Here is a 16,837-nt window from a genome sequence, read left to right as displayed (position 1 = left end):
ATCATTCACAGCGAGAGCGTTAAATCGTTTAGTCCAAGTCGAGCTTCTGCGACTTCTCATAACTTGTGCTTATATGGAACCGCTAACAGAGTTCCATGAAATGATCCTTCCGACAAATACATATTGTACCATAAAAATATGTAACGTTTCTTTAGAGTTTACACTGTATCTTGCGCTATTACTCGAATGTTGCAATAAAATAATCTTAACATTTGAGTTAGCATAACAAGGCATGTTCAAATGGTGAAGGTAACGCCGAGATTTATATATATATTAAGATGAAAAATTTCTCAATGGGAGATAACGGGAGCTGGGAGCTCCCCGTTAATTTGACAAGTAATATCGGTATAGCTGGGACATTATATGAAAAAAATTACGTTAGCAAAACATAGAGTGACAGTGAATAAAGCTATCTGCCGTTTATCTAGTAGTTTACTATTCAATTAACGATTGTGTTAGATAATTTGCACAATTAGATAAGGTGCACTTAGGTACATGTTTTGCCAGCGTAGTCTCTGTTACCTAGTTAGCAAGAACGATAATGACATATAGGCATCCTTCTCGAAGGATAACAACGACTTCAATGTTAGTTTTGACGGAACAACTCCCAGACATACGTTCATACCAAATGTATTTGCATTGAATCAATATGAGTATAGCTGATTGCATATTTGAGTAGAATGAACTCATCTCAGTAGATTGGACCAGCTGGTCTTTGAAAATGGGTTAGCATTCTGCCGCATCCGTTCACAAATATTAGTATACTTCGGAACCTCTATTGAACCAACCATGATATTAATTGCTCTATCGTTTTCAGAGCATCTTTGTCCCTTCGCAGCGTATACTTCTTGACTAACCAGTAGTCATATTTTTGTTGTTGCAGGTATATAACAGCAACGGCCGGAGGCCGCGGCAGCGTAGGATCCCAGTTCAAGTCTGCGCAACTCGCTACGCATGTATGATAGTACATTGTCCTCTGAGCGGGATAGTTACGTTGCATAAACGTCCCCCGATCGAACACCCCGGACACCATTCGTTATGGTTGTCTCTTTTAGGCGGGAGCACTCGCCAGAGGTTAGACATAAAATGAAGGAAATAATCGACGAGAAACTATGAGTGAGCGGTCATACGATAAAGAATGTTTTCTCATACACACCTCCTTTGCTGAAAAAAAAAGATGTGAGTGCGTAAGGGAACATTCACGTCAAAGATGGTCAGGTCCTCCATGTTGCTAGCAATGTGTGGGTTAGATGTTCGACGTCAAGTGGGATTTTCTCGATGTGGAAGATTGATAAAAGACAGACCGAGCTGCCGAGCTCATGCTTCGAATCATGCTGCTGGTACGCTAACCTTATATAGCTGATGCGTCATTGCAAAAAGCGGTTTGACGCCTTCAGATGGATTCTTGGGTTATTGAATGTTCGTTCGTTCACCTACGACTACATTACACTTTTCCAACAAGCACCCGTTATTATACCCGCCCATAACCGTGTTGCCAGTCATTGGGTAATAACTGTATTTATATCCGGCCGACTCAATTGTCTGTATTACGTTTAACTTACGGTTGGCCTTCAGTCTTTTATGCGGTTGCCTTTTCGCCTGTCGTAAAGTATCACGCTTCGTCACATGCGTAGTGTGTGATTTTTTCGTTGCATTTGTTGTTCAACTAACGGAATCTCGGCGGATAGAAAAATAATTATCTGAGTTTCCCTCTTTTGCTCTTGCTTCTGCTGTGTCAGCAGTCGCATTTCTTGTCAATCCCTTTTATAAAGAAGTGCAATAAATTAGCAGTCGATAGAAAAAAGAGTAAGCAGGTAATCTACGTAGTGATAAGCCACTGTTTGAGGACACGTACAGTGTTTCGATGGGAAGTAACATAACGGTTGGGCGGCAGTAGCAGCAGGGAAAGCAACACCGGCAGAGCAAGTTTTGAGTAATTGTACATCATTTGTGGTTGCGCGAGGAATGGAAGCTAGAAATTGAAGCTTGTATGGATGTTAGTGGCTACTGGGTTTGGGAAATCAAACGAAATCGAATTATAGCGAGCGAGAAGACTCGTACGTAACGGCGGGTCTTCGAAACTATCAGCATCATTAAAGGAAATAAAAATAAAGATGACCGAAGACAGCATAGTGCTTGACGAAGCTAATGCTGGGTCGACACTTGTGGTCATCTAGTGCTATGACAAAGTTTGGGCTCAGGAGTGACAAACACAAACATGAAACGGCAAGGTAAAGGAGGCACTAAACAGGCGATCAACAGCGCGAAGATAACCATGCCAGATGTGCGGGCTTACACGTAGCGGAGAAAAGATGAAAAACACACGTGAGGGTGCGTTATCCCATGAGTATCTATTGGTCGGAGGAACATAAAACAGCAATTTTGTGTGAAGTCTGTGATTTTAAGAGTGCAATTTCGTATCAATTGAAAAGACGAGAGATATAGAGATAACGCTCATACGAGAAAGACTGAGGGAAAGTTGTTCGAACGGATGTGTGCAAGTTCGGCGAAGAGCAAAACGCGATCGATATTTAGATAAACAAAGATGGAACGAAGGCCAAAATGTGTGGAACCGGACGATAAAGAAAACCGAATGGCGCGGACCAGTGGAACACCTAAACTGACAAATGCGACCGTTGGCGTAATGTTAATGATGATGACTATTATAAATATTACTACATGTTAAGAGACCAGAATAATTTGTCAAAATTGATATAGCACTTCCCGGTGGTTTATGTTTCTATTTTAACGAACATTAACATCAAAGACCGATTCGGCCGAAAGTGCATTGCTCACCTGCCTATCCGAGTATTGTTTGTACACATATAAAATGTGGTAAGAACGGCGAGATTTTTTTGAATTACAATTTTTCATGAATGACTGAATAGCTTAAATTGATTACTTTAATTTAGCGATCAAAGCAAACTTAGCTGAAAGGTGCTATAATATGTAAGTTATTGCAATGTAACACCAACACGATTACAAATTCAGCGAACCAAATTTAATAGATTGCATTTTAAACTTGTGGGTAAATATGTGATTGTATCACCTCTCATCGAAGTAGAGTATATTACCAATACAAGTTTATATCTCTAATTTCGGTGGATTTTCATCGTCCCACAAAATGCTTAAGTCTCAAACTTCTTACGTCAATAACTATTCTTAACCAGAGAAGAGGTACTTCACGATGGAGGTTTTTGTATATTTTCTCCGACCCCGCCTCCGCTTCGTGCAACCACGCCATACCATCCATCTAATTGAAATTATCATAAAAATAATATGATGTTTTTGTAATATACGTGTAAATACGAAACTAAATAAAACGCAATGGATGGAGAAGTTGACTCCGGATGAGTAATTTAAACGCCACAAACAACGCAACTAGACGAAGAGTGAACGAAGTATGAGAGGAGACTGACCTGATGCTAACATGAAGAGCTACTTTGATTCATAATGGGAAATCGATAAACAGACACGAAAAAATACTGTACATATTTTAAGTTGAAAATAAAACTCCAGTCGCTTTTACAGTAAAAAAAAAAAAAGAAATGAAAAACATATATGCGTGCTTTTAATCCATCATGCATGTTTCTATGTTATATTGAGTTTAAGCAAGTTGTCAAGTACTTTGCATGAATAGCATATGTCAAATGTTTTGAACAAAAACGTTTTCGTATTTGATGGTCCAAACTGAAGTGGTAGACGGTGTTATCCTCATAGAACAGACCGACAATTGAATGAAACGTAAATCTACGGTTAGGAAAAATAGAGTGGCCTTTAAACAGTTATTTGTTTTATTTGTCTAGACTAGAAGTCTACTTTTTTCCTAGTTGTGGACTTGCAATGCACCTGACAATAATATATTTATCGAAATCTCTTTGTATATATTGTAGGCCGGAAAAGAGTTATTACCCCGTTATATTGTAAACCAGGTTTATCTAGCTAAAACTACGTATGTAGAATCGATCCCACTTAATTCTGCTATTAGTTTCAGCATAGGGCAAAATAACAGATCTGAAAAATTTCACGTGTGGTAATATACGTAGTACTTTGACTAGCTAGAACAGCTGGTTAAGCACTAGACATCTGACTACACACTAAAACATATCGTTCGACACCATACGCAAGTTCTATACGATATTTCCATCTGATAAGTCTTACACGCAGATCAAAACATAAATTTAGCCTCTATAGTATGATGGGTAAAGCTAACTCTTGGATGAAAGGAGACCAACATACATGTTCCGCGAGTCAAAAATTAGCCTAGAAAAATGGTTGTTTGCCCTTTGTGGTTAAAACAGCGTTGGCAACACGGCGACGCCGGAGAATGTCCTTCTACTGTTAACGAAAACGTACCCGTTAGGTTCAGAACTTGATAGATTCTACCGTCTGCATTATCGAATTCAACAAAAAAACTTCTACAGAAACTGCTTAAGTCTATAAAAGAATCGTTAAATGCTGCTCTCCTTTCTTTATGTTTATATATATTCTGTGCAAATGTCAGGATGTTGAAAAATATACGGCTCAATAATCGCATCGGTGCAGAAAAACCTTTACACCCGTAAAAGGGTACTCTGGGTGTTGGTGGAATTTGAGTCTAGAAACAAATTCAGCGTTGTTTGTCGTGACATCGTTTTTTTGGCAATTTTTGGGGCCTAGTGCTTTTTACTATTAATGACTTGTACCAGGGTGGCCCTTCAAGACGAGTTTTTTTTTTAGCCTTAATATTTTAGCTTAATCGTCGCCCAAAAGAACTCTACAGAAATAATGCTTGAAGAATACGACCCCAGGAGAGCCGGCAGATGTGATTGCTGTCGCTGGATCAAGTATAAGGCAGAAACATGTCGATGCCCAGATAAAAGTCATCTATCTTTCAACGTCAATGTATGTTAAGTCATAGTAGCTAATACCAGTCCACAGAAGCAGAAAGAAGCATGCGTTGCCGTGGCAGAGAGGTGCACAGGGTTCGGACTGATTGACCCAGAACGTCTAGAGCATTAAGGAGCACCTATCGGTTTGCAAAAAACGATTCCCTAAGCCCTTGCTAATGAACACAAAACTGCTCTGCGGGGATGGGTACGGCCTTGTATGAAAGCTGTACACCGATCGACAACTATATTCATCTAGACATGAGGTCTTTGCTGAAGGTCCATTTGCTTACATATTGCGCATTTTTCCCTAGGTCCCTAGGTGATCTTCTACCGTATTATAATGCGGCAAATAACACTCCTGGTAATGTACCTGACGTCAGCCTTATAGACATTACGTCGAAGAGGCCAGGTCTACATATTTGAGAAAGGCAGCTGGTAGTGAAGGCATAGAATTTAAGATTGCTAGACTTTTGGTTTACAAAGAAGTTCGCCTAGGCGTAGAAATAGCGAAAAATGAAGGTATCAACGGATCAAGGCCAGATAGATTAATATCTTTTGGAAATGTACATATTCAAACCAGCATACTCTAGATGCCTATAGATGCAAGTTTGGACAAGAAACAACCTCTCCCGATTCGATTTCCCTAAAAAAAGTAGTGTTTTTAGTCACAAGCCACCTTTTCAATAGTGAGCTTACGCTTCCTTCCTCCACAGTTTGGCTTATTGGCCGTTTTCACGTTTGTCATAGCATTGTGACTGTAGCTGAAGAGACGAGTACAGAGATGTTGCAAAAACACAGGGATCGCAATAACAGATATAAATTTATTGCAACTGTAATGTAGATTATTGGCCTTTTAGTAAAGCAGGGGATATAATATCTGAAACAAGCTCTAAAGCATTTTTCAAGATGAAAATTCTAGAAAAAGATGTAATATTAAGTTATTTTATATTGCAAGCTATTTGCAATACCGATGATACCTGTCTGGAATTAAATTATATTGCAGTGTAATTCTGGTGTTCACCTGACGTCTATTCGAAATGCCGCCATTTTCTCTTCATGATACAACAGTAAATCTTTTTTATTTAAATAACTAAACTGCTTTTACTATAAAATCAATGAGTTAGCAGATGCAGTATACTATGGAGTTGCACAGGTTTAGTGGGAGGGAAACAAATTTCGTACAACTGGGCGCTTTAAGCGACCTAAAGAGTCAATACTCGTAACATAATCGCATAAGTGCAAAATTTGTTTAATATAATGGTTTTCATCTGCGGCCCTGGATACATCTTCTTGTCATTTAACCAAGCAGAGAGCAATTGTCTTTCAGGTCAAATCGCTTCTAAGCGAACTGTGAGAGTGCGCGGAATAGAAATGACGATAAGGCATGCTTTGCAGTTCTAGCCTTCACGTCAAACATGCGCACGGGGAAGTATCAACATATTTCTGTTCTAAACATGGGACGTATTGTGAAAAAATCAGATAAGTCAGCAATCGCTCCTTGTTCGGATCGTGTTCGGATATATTACGAACGCCCTTATTTGCATCGGTGATTTACGAACATAATAGGAATGAACGGCAACCACTTGTATGTACCGCAATTTTTCCTCCACCGCAACTTTTCATTGCATCGTGAATGTTTTATTTTTTGAGTAGTACTCGGCATTCTATATGGATACTATTCTAAATCACTGCCAGGTTTCTTTCCCAGTATCTACGTACGGCGTCTACTTAGCTCGTAGGAGGTGCAAACAAACGATAATTATCAAGGTTTTCTTAAAATTTTCGCTTATTTAATTGATAATGGTAATAGCTGTATTTATTTGGTCTGTGTGGTAATATAGCACGTCCAGATTAGCAAATTTTTGCTGGTCACGAAAACACCGTCTCACGTTTAGACTCAACTTTTTTCACACACACACACACACCGGACATTGTTCAACGCTATAGTAAAACATTGTATTAATCCAGCCTAAAGTGAGTTCGAATCTGGTCGGTTTAGAAGCAACATGGGTGCATTGCAATTGTCTTCCTGTACCACTTCTATGATCCGGTTGTATGTGCTTCCATTGTGCTGTTTTCATTGCCTGCTTGCACTCATCTCATTACCCTCTCTCGTGTAATTTTATGCACATAATTTTAACAGACCATTGTACTTATTTTTGAATGTTTTACCAACTAATGTACCAACGTTAGGCATTACACATAATGTATTATACAACCATGCTTAGCTAAAATATCTTTTTGTGTTTGCGGGTTATATATTCTTACCAGTATCGTGAAATGTAGATTTGCTATATAGCTAAATTTAACACGAGCCCTTGTGGTGTCATAAGAAATAGGGGAAAAAAGTGATTTTTTTAAAAAAAATATTGTTAACGAAAGTTGTTTAAATGAAATAAATAGTTTTTATCGGACACTATGCAACTACGTATAAATTGGTTGTGATTTTTTGAATATAATTTTTAATCGTATTATTTCTATTTTCAGGTGCTCATATTATCTATGCACAATCTGACAAAGATAAAAATAAAGATAGTAATGGTCTAATTGTAATAAAAAGGAAAAAACTCGATGTTACCTATAATTAAGGATTTTCAATTTATCGTTTTATGATATTAGTCGGTAAGGGCTTCCCAATATTGTATGAAATCATATATTTCCATGTCTCCGTTGCCAATAAACGGTATCGCTGAAGTATCGCTAAAGGACTCCTCAACTTGGCTTACTATCAACCTTATTACACGTTTTAAGTACAAATGTGTACTTGAGCGAGTAACGCAATACCAATGTGAAAATAATATATTAAGCTGTATATATTAGGTGTCCAAAATTTAGTTTGGTACAACAATAAAGTTCGCTTTCCTTTATTACTTACTTTGCCCAATGTTTAGTCTGCTGATAATCAAATGTTTCAAATCAGAAACCTGTTTCTTCAGAGTATTGTTGTTCGTCCTTCATTGAGATTAAAACCAAACTTTTTAAATTTTTTAAAGATTGCCTCAACCCATTATTGTAAAAAGATAACCTTACATCTCTTAGCAATAAAATTCCCATGGTAAGTCGAGGCTCTACTGCTCCTGCATTTTTTTGACATTGGAATCCATGGGAAACGGAGAAGGTGGCGAAAATGCTGTTCTTTGTGCCCGACTTATCCAACTTCGGCACAACACTTGCCAATCGGCAAGCGATAACCTAGAAAAGCGGGGTGTTAGATAACTACTTACATACCCAGCACACTTATATATATACTTGTTCAAAGAGAAACCAGTTTCAAATAATAGGTTGTAACTATCGTCGAGGTGTACTTGAATGGCTTAAAAAATGAAAAACTTCCTATGGACGGCGACGATTCCAAGGGTCAGTTTACATTGATGGTACTTAAACCTCTAAACGCTTTTAGGGACCCTGCATTAGTAAAAAGGTCGGTAAAATGTCTTCAAACGCCTTACTGCCTGCATAACAGTTTACGATGTTAATTTCTTAATTCAGGTAATCAACAAATTCCACATGTTTATAATGAGGTCAGAGTTAGAAGCATTACTGTCCCAAGTTTGATGGTAGGTTGGAGTAACCGTTTAAGACGTCCCATGGCATCATACCAATATCATCAATATGGTAAGTTACACTGTGACAATTTTGGACATTTGCCATGGTGTAGAAATGCGTTTACATGCACATCTAATAATTTTGCCGCTATAGGATAAAAATCAAAGAACAAACATATATTTATGAAAAGGTTATATAAAAATTAAGTTTCAAGAAGCCGTTTTATTTCCAAAGGAATGAACCAGTCTATTGATTCAAACCGCCGCGAACAGCAGTAGAAGGTGTTATTATTCATTTGAACTGCTTTCTGGACGAAGATGCATAGGACAGTTGCGGAGGAGAATACAGGATCACTGGCGTGGTCGGGCTCTTCAATTGTTGTACAGTAGCCTCGATACTGATTCCTACACTAAATAACGTCCACAGATCGACTCTAAACTGAACACAAATTGAAAGCGCGGTGAATCGTCTTTAATGGAATGAGCTCACTTTCGTTACCTTTTATGGTCATCTAACGTCTCATCGCACAAAGTAATTGCCGTTTCTATTACCAGTAGAGTGTGCAGGATGAAGATTCTTCAGACAGTTTCTAACGACAACAGCGAGCGACAAGCAAAAGTATTGGACCCCTCTGTTTCATATAATAGATAAATGTTAGTATCATCACCTGTACTCGTTCGATAGAACGATAGAACAAACTATACAAAACAATATCATAATAATATGAAGGCTTAGTTCTCACGGACTAAACAGAACCGCGGCAAAAGGATGATATCGGCTTCTTCATACATCCGATCTTCCCCCAACAGAAACAGATCCGTTTGTTTCATCGACACACTTAAGCCTGGCCAAGGTTAATCTGATTACTTTGCCCTGATGCAATATATTCAGATAGGCTTTTCTTTCATGCCTTCCTTCAGCATAGCACACGATTGGACAAAGCCCTCACCATGCGGTTCATTAATAAAATGCTACTATCGGCGACTAGCACTAAATAGCGCCATGACTTAACGAGATTCTATTTCTTTGATTGGATGCCGTTTATTTTCTTTATCATGCTGGTTTTGGTTACTTAATGAAGATTATCACGTACGAGCGCATGCTGTTTAAATGTTAATATTTTATACAGTGGTCGAGACGTTATACGGCTCCATAAGGTCGTAGACGCAGGAAAGCGAATAATCAGATAAAACAAAATGAAGATTTCATCAATTCAATTACAAATAGTCCATCAAACGAGGTCCCGGATTCTTTATTGACTTGGAGTTAATTAACAATTTGCTGAAATATGTGAAAACTTTCGACAAAACACGCTGACCCAAGTTAAATTAAATTTAGCACACATAAGACTTGCGTTCAATCTAAGCCAAGTTCAGTAGCTGCTAATTTTTTTGCGGTTTGTACACTTTAATTCAGCCCTTCATGTGTTCAGTGCTTTGTGTAGCACTAACTTCTAACGCGCTTGTATAGACTTCTACGCCACATTGCTGAGGCAATCAAATGTAGAAATAATTTACCTTTACATATTAACTGATGTAAATGTTTGCAACCCATGAGCTGGCTGAATGAAAACTAGTTGTTTGGGCGACTAGAAACAGGTGCGGTCCAGGTGCTGCTGCGTTTCAGTTTCACGGTTCTGCCACATAAGTGCGGTTAATGGACTTTTTTTTTGAAAGTCCATTAACCGCACTTGCTCTCTACGAGTTGTTTGGAATTGATCGCATTGCTTTAGATATGGGTTGAAGTAACGTACACAGACTTGAATTTACTCAGACGGAGATTACACATGAAGATTATACTTTAAAAAATAGCCTCGAGTTCTGTCGCAGCTTCGAGCCTCATTTTCAGGCCTCAAAGGTGCAAAACATGTTTTCTGCCTGGTGCAAATGCCCAGAATATTTATAATATATTTGTGACATTAATGTCCATATAATTGTTGACAAAATTGAGTGTTAATAATTATAACCAGTGCTGGCTTATGTAGCATTAAAATACAACCAACTATTTCTGTGTAACCGTGTACCCATAATCATGATTTGACCTTTATTGTATACACCAATAATATGCATTGACTTGTTTTTAATTAGATTTAGAATAATATTTATGAAACCTAGATTATTACTACATTTACAATATGTGAGTTGCTCAGATAGCAGTTGTATTAACAGCTGTTCTGTGTTTCGATTGTTATACAAATCATCTGGTATGAATTTTTGCATGATGGAGCTCATTGACTCCTCTTATCAGCGTATAATTTAATTGCTAAGAAAATCGCTTTTTCGAATGGGAAGCAGCTTAAAAAGCATGTTGCGGCCTGCTTTAGAGTGCAGCTCATAAATAAACGTGAAAAGTGGCTCTATCTATATCAACGTTCAATTAATAAAACCTGTGCATCCTTTCATAAAAGGTTTCCAAACTAGAAAGTATAAACATTGTAAAGACATAAGACTCATAATGGTGAAAATAAAATTCTAATTTTTTAATTATAAAGCACCTAAAAATGAAACTAACGATGAATTATGCTCATCTAATTGTCATCTAATTATAGAGATCTAGGTTGATCTCCAATATAGCTCCGTAAATTTTCAGAGTTTTATCATGCTGACTACAGAAACAGTAGCGTCGTTCAAGAGGTATTTGTGAAACTGTTTTTGAGAACAGAGTCATACGCGTTTGAACAAAGAAAAGACAGTGACGTTGAAAGCACACCAAATGAGCTCACTGAAATGACGAGCCATCACCGTTACTGCCAAAAAGACCACGTTCATTATGCTCCTATTCTGGCTTGTAGAGGCCTCTAATAAAATCACCAACTCAAGAAGTGGTTAACTATTTCTTTAAGCTATAAACTCACTGCTACTATGATCAGGTTTAAACAACTAGCTGGCTGTGGTAATTCGGGTATCACCTTCTAGCCCGCTACCTAAGGATGTCTTTAGTGTAGAGCAATACCGCATATAGGAATATCACAACAGCTACAAACTTGTATCCCTCGACTATATTCCACATTCAGAGAGTGTCGTAGTGGACTACCGAATAGTTGTAGTGGAGACAACGTTGAAAGAAGCTGATTTTGTTTAGTAATAAAAATATTTTATATAATATTTAAACCCGTACAAAAAAATCCAACAAAAAATACGATTAATTGTAGCAGGAACAATCAGCATAACGGAAACAGCCCTTTACTAGATAATAGGAGAATATCCATATACCTATATGACACGTTGTGTACAGTCACAAATGCATATATTTCAATTCGATAAATGGAATATAGCTGCATGAATTCGTTACCTATCCAAATGCAGATATTCCAAAAGCACACAAATCAAACCTTGCAATGAACTTCGTCAACATTTGCTCTTAAAACCGTATGAAATGTCCTATTCATAACGTATGACTATCGAGTTGATGGCTTTGGCTGAGAAGCATTTGTAAAAATATCTGCATTAAAGAGCTGCTGTTGCGCTCTGAGTGACCAATACAAAAGTTGACCTCAGTCACAGTCAGGTCACATTTCGCGATTTTTCAGCAGGCAATAAATACACGACGTCTCCTTTGGCAAACAATACATAGATCATATTTATTAACACATTAAGCTTACCATATCCGTGTAAAAAGAGCTGTCACTAGTATGAATACCAAGAGCTTAATGACGCTTTCCGCCAGCTTTTCCTTTACGGCCCCGGCTTTTGGTCTTTTCCTTACTTTTAGCCGCTCGAAGATCTTTCTTCATCCGCGGATCTACCACCTTTAATTTAACGTTACCCTTAAACTTCGGAACTCGAGTCTGACCTTGAAACTTTTTAGAAACGATGTATTTCACCTCTTTCTTTTCCTGTAAGCAGGGATAAGCAACAGGTGATTTGTTAGACTTCGCCTGCTTATAATGCAACATATGGACAAATGTTGCCTCAGTAAAATTAACCGAAAAAATAATATTATACTGGGATCAAATGTCCCCTCTATATATTTTTTACGATGTTATAATTAACGTCAATCCATCATGATATCAAATAATTGTTGATTTGATTACTGATGTGTCATCTCTGAACACACAAAGCGTGTAGAACATGACTCTCTATGTTTATATGGCCCACAAAGCGACGAAGATCTTTATATTGTAGGTATGATTTTCAGTCTGTTTGGATACAAACACATCGTGCTAACAGTATCAAGAACTGCTGTCGTACAATTTACATTACCTTTTTGAGAGCTTTGGAATAGATCTGTTTTAGATTCTGTGCCTTCTCTGTTTCGCTCATGTCCAGGTTGCCGCAGAGCTCTTCGGCCTTTTTACGCGCTTTTTCCATCCTTTTCATAAAACGGCGCTTCTTACGACTCTTCGCTTCGACCACTCTCTTGATTGTCTTTACATTAACTTCCTTCAGTTCTTCTTTATTACGGCGTAGACTTTCCGAGCTGACCTCAGGTAGCTGATGAATTCGAAATGCGACTCTAAACAGTTATTCTCAAATGTCGTAGGATATTAATTGCAAAAATTTGATAAACTCCTGTTTGAAATTTTATCCCATTGCTAGAAAAATAGATTCGATTTCATCTGGAGGCGAATTTCCACATTTAACCGAGGTGGATGGGATATATGTGTTCACGCTAGGTTCATACCTTGAGGCAGTGCTTTTTTTCGTCCTCGACAAACCACGACGGAAGGTTTTCACGATCGTCAAACATGTACCTGTGAAAGCCTTCATTAAAAATGTCACGTCGACTTTTTGCGCTTCGGATGAGCCGTTCACCGAGCGCACGACCATAAGCATCCAGCATAGGGATGCCCTCTTTTTCCTTTTCTTGCATCTCTGTTATAATTCCCAAAGCTGCAAATAATTGTTAGGCACATAGATTTAGGTTGCAAAAAGTATTTCGACGTCAGAGTACATACAGATTATTCGATTTCAAATACAACAGAAAAAATACAACAGAAGTCTCATCTAATGAGAACTTACATCATTTGCATTTAACCGAATCTTTCTAGAGGGTAGGATAACCACAACACAGCTACGTAACATACGTACGTTGCACTGAATTTGGTTATGGTTTTCACGTTATTTTTAGGAAGAAGACTAAAAATAACAACTAAATAGTTAGAAAACTGAACAGAGAAACGACCTATCCATACCTTTTTTTATTTGCGGTTTTCGCGCCTCTTTCTCTTTTCGAATTTCGTCCAGCTCCTGTTCAATCTGATCGATATACTGATCATGCTCGTTTTCAACGGTATCTTCGTATTCGTCATCGGACGAATTCAGTTCAGGGTCCCCTTTCTTTCGTTTAGCAGCCTTCTTCCCATATTCGCGTCTCCTTTTAAGATCTTGATTAACTTCGGAGCGTACGTTTTTCAGGCTAGGAACATCCTCACAGAGGTCGTCGTAAACAGTTGTTTGGCCAACAAGAGTTGTCCTGCTGAACCATGAAGAAGCCTTCTCTACTTTACGAACACGACCTGTCCCGAGTTCATTGACAATTTTATCTGGATCGACAGCTTCGCCATCTTCGTTCTCATTCCATTCCATTTCCTCGTCATGGTCGTCATCATCGACATCACTGTCTCTACTTTCAGTCACTTTCGCACTTTTGCGGCTAATCGCCACACCAGTATCTCCAACTTCTTCGAGCTCATCGTTGGACAAATCATGACCGTCCACCATAGCTTGCTTCATGGACTCGAGTTTCTTAAGCTGGAAGACATCCTTGTCTTCCTGGACAATGCCTTCGTCACCTTTAATTATCATCTTCAGGTTGAGGGCATCCCTCGTTTTCCTGAGCTGTTTGAGCTTTTTACGTTTAACTCGTTTTAGTTCTTGCATAGCTGCAGCGTTCATTTGCTGGACGTGTCTAAACAATTTTGTTTCTTCATCGTCATCACTGTCATCATTTTCCTTCATGTCAAGTTCCTCCACATTATCCTCTCCGTCCTCCTTTTTAAATTGCTCGTGTAATTTTTTCCTCCATAGTATGAGACTGCGAAGCTCGCTCTTCCCAAGAACTTTGATATCCTTGCAACACAACTTGATTTCCTCAGAAGTTGAAGGGTGATTGATGACATGATCATTATCAAGGACGATCTCGTGAACTTCTCCCAGTAATTCCATAAATCTGTCCGATTTAATGAATTCTACGCACGATATAGATTCGTGCATCCTCGCGCCATCCTTATATCTGAAGCATGTAATGACGATAATTTGTTAGAAACTAATCTTTTGCATATTGAAGGTCACCAAGAACGATCACAAGACAAAAGTTACGAGGTTAATACAAGTCTGTTTCATACGCATAGTATCTCGATAATCATACTAATAAAAAGTGCAGTGGTTAACTCACCCTTCAGCCTTCGGTTTCTTAAGGCTGGCCGCTCTCTCAAGAACATTTTTGGTGGCAGTCTCCTGCGAAATGTCTAGTTCTTCAAATAGATACTTTGCATTAAAGAATCTATCGTCGAGCTTATCAGGCGCTACATACCCTTGACAGACGATAAAAATTTCAGCCGACTCATGGCGAGAAGCGCGAGGTTTTGTGGCCGACACCTACCGAAAACCCATGATATAATTCAATATTTATTTACAGTACACCAAACCCAATATCTTTTCTTACCTTTAATAGTTTTCCAACTAATGAGCACACTTGAAGGAAATTTACGAAATAAATACTGCATATCCAATTTTTTAAATTTTACTAAACGTACCTTTCTAAAGAGTTTTTTGAGGACCCACATGAAGGCATTATAATCTTTTGATCTGAACACCTTAGTGACAAACCATCCACCTTTGACAAGGAATTCTGAAGCGAGTCTAAGGGCGTGTAAAGAGAGACAGATTTGCGAGTAGGCATCGTGCAGCCAATTTTTACCTAAAAGAATAAATAAATAGTTATACAATGCTACAGATTGTATGAACAGTAAGATCAACAATTTTCCAGTCAAATTTGCTGAACAGTTCAAGCGGGAAAAAGTCATTAGGAACGGAATGTTTGCTTCTGTTACATTTTTATCGACCAAAAATTCAGACAAAATCTTTAATCACTCGCTTTACCTTAAATTTTAGGGTAATCTTAACGGCCCACAGTACTTAACATCTTTTCAATGGCTATCAACGACTTTTTACAAAACACCTACCGACATTAGGAGCACCATCGTTCAGCACAACGTCAGCCTTCCATGTTTTCAGCTCGCCTTTAAGTGCCTTACGGCAATCTTGTGTAGTAATGTCGTGGGTGAGACCTACCACATTTGGGATTGGCTTAATTGGCACCACATCGACACCAATAATCAGTGACGAGGCAGGCATATACTTTTGTGCCACCTGTAAATAAAGTAATGCATTCACACGTTCTAATTACAGATTTGTTTGGCCTTGATGACGGACTAAACTATTACCAAGGTTAACAATCGTAGAAGTTTGTGCTAGACTTATGCCTAGAGTGAAAATAAGTTTCTCTTCTACTTTTTAGCCTAGTAGTATGGAACCTTGATAATGGCATTTAAGATAAAAAACATAGCTATTACAAGTAATTAATATATTTCCCACTAGTACGAAATGCTAAGGTACTACACAGTCCAGCGTCAATAACTTAGTTATATAAACCTTCGAGGTTATGAATAACATGCTGACGTACTGTTTAATCTATAAGCAGATTATCATCTATAAACAGAAAAAAAGTATTATTGCTGAAACAGCTGAAAGCTTAAAAATTAGAAAATAGGAAATTAGTAAGTAGGATGGTGAATTATCGTTTTTCAAATAACCTGCCTGTAACCATCCCCCTGGAGCAGCGCACAGATCGATAAGGACCCGTGATCTCTGAAGAAACTCAAACTTCCTGTTCAGTTGAATTAGCTTAAATGAGGCGCGACTGCGGTAGCCAGTTTCTTTGGCGAGATGGTAAAACTTATCCCGCCGCTGCTTTCCCGTCTTGCCCTTCTGTCCCATTTTGTTACTGCAATCATGATAGTCATAAAAAATACATGTAGAATAAGATCGATATAATGTATCGTGCTGGCTAGGGCATTAAGTTGACAGCCGTTGAGTATTAAAGATAAGGTGATTGTAAAAATATTTAGAATGTTGCGTGCATAAAACTCAATTATTTCCTAGGTAACTTTACACAAACCTGAGACACGTAATTGGTACTCACATTTGTGGCCTACTTTGTCAAAGACAGACTCTATCATATTTGTTTCACCTGACGTGTATAACTTCGATAAATCGATTCAAATTTGTTCTTATAAAATTTACACAAATAGATCATAATCACTTACCTTTAAATTCCGCGACGAATCACCAGATGCAAGGTAATTTTTTTACCCTACAGTAGTTCACATGTAGTAGGCAAGCATGCATCTATTATGTTTTTGCTACTTGAAACACAAACTTTTAGATCTAATTAGGTGTCGCCAATAGCAATCTCGT

At 38.1% G+C, this 16,837-nt stretch overlaps 2 protein-coding genes and 1 long non-coding RNA gene across 5 annotated transcripts in view; 2 read left to right on the top strand and 1 right to left on the bottom strand.

Moving 5' to 3' along the window:
• LOC111266505 (irregular chiasm C-roughest protein) overlaps positions 1-3,568 on the top strand; it is a 32,685-nt gene extending 29,117 nt beyond the window's left edge. For 2 of the 3 annotated variants that reach the window (XM_022844042.2, XM_022844041.2), the window contains exon 11: positions 884-3,568. In XM_022844042.2, coding sequence (XP_022699777.1) covers positions 884-962 — 79 coding nt within the window. In that variant the 3' untranslated portion in view covers positions 963-3,568. The remainder of the gene's footprint in view (positions 1-883) is intronic. The other variant, XM_086970933.1, reaches the window with a different exon arrangement.
• A 2,277-nt stretch (positions 3,569-5,845) lies between these two features.
• Positions 5,846-7,741, top strand: LOC111266508 (uncharacterized). The gene is made up of 2 exons (XR_002684130.2): positions 5,846-6,456; positions 7,359-7,741. It is a non-coding gene; the product is annotated as an uncharacterized LOC111266508 (long non-coding RNA).
• Positions 7,742-11,968: 4,227 nt separating this feature from the next.
• On the bottom strand, positions 11,969-16,814 carry LOC111266502 (pre-rRNA 2'-O-ribose RNA methyltransferase FTSJ3). The gene is made up of 9 exons (XM_022844034.2): positions 16,687-16,814; positions 16,178-16,364; positions 15,544-15,730; positions 15,115-15,278; positions 14,754-14,956; positions 13,552-14,591; positions 13,041-13,249; positions 12,620-12,850; positions 11,969-12,252 (listed from the first exon to the last, which is right to left on the bottom strand). Exons 2-9 carry the CDS (start codon positions 16,355-16,357, stop codon positions 12,064-12,066), a joined length of 2,403 nt encoding a protein of 800 aa, XP_022699769.1. The 5' UTR covers positions 16,358-16,364; positions 16,687-16,814; the 3' UTR covers positions 11,969-12,063.
• Positions 16,815-16,837: the final 23 nt, after the last annotated feature.

Source organism: Varroa jacobsoni, unplaced genomic scaffold (assembly GCF_002532875.2).
Source record: "Varroa jacobsoni isolate VJ856 unplaced genomic scaffold, vjacob_1.0 scaffold_1092, whole genome shotgun sequence".
Lineage (NCBI taxonomy): Eukaryota > Metazoa > Arthropoda > Arachnida > Mesostigmata > Varroidae > Varroa > Varroa jacobsoni.
This window is presented reverse-complemented; position numbering and strand designations above follow the sequence as displayed.

What these genes read in the sequence shown, in the direction of transcription:
- LOC111266502 (XM_022844034.2), bottom strand. Translation starts at nt 16,357, where the DNA reads ATGGGACAGAAGGGCAAGACGGGAAAGCAGCGGCGGGATAAGTTTTAC. An exon ending in CGATGGTGCTCCTAATGTCG is followed by an intron (nt 15,279 to 15,543) that starts GTAGGTGTTTTG and finishes TTATTCTTTTAG; the next exon opens with GTAAAAATTGGCTGCACGAT. An exon ending in AAGAAACCGAAGGCTGAAGG is followed by an intron (nt 14,592 to 14,753) that starts GTGAGTTAACCA and finishes TACATGCTTCAG; the next exon opens with ATATAAGGATGGCGCGAGGA.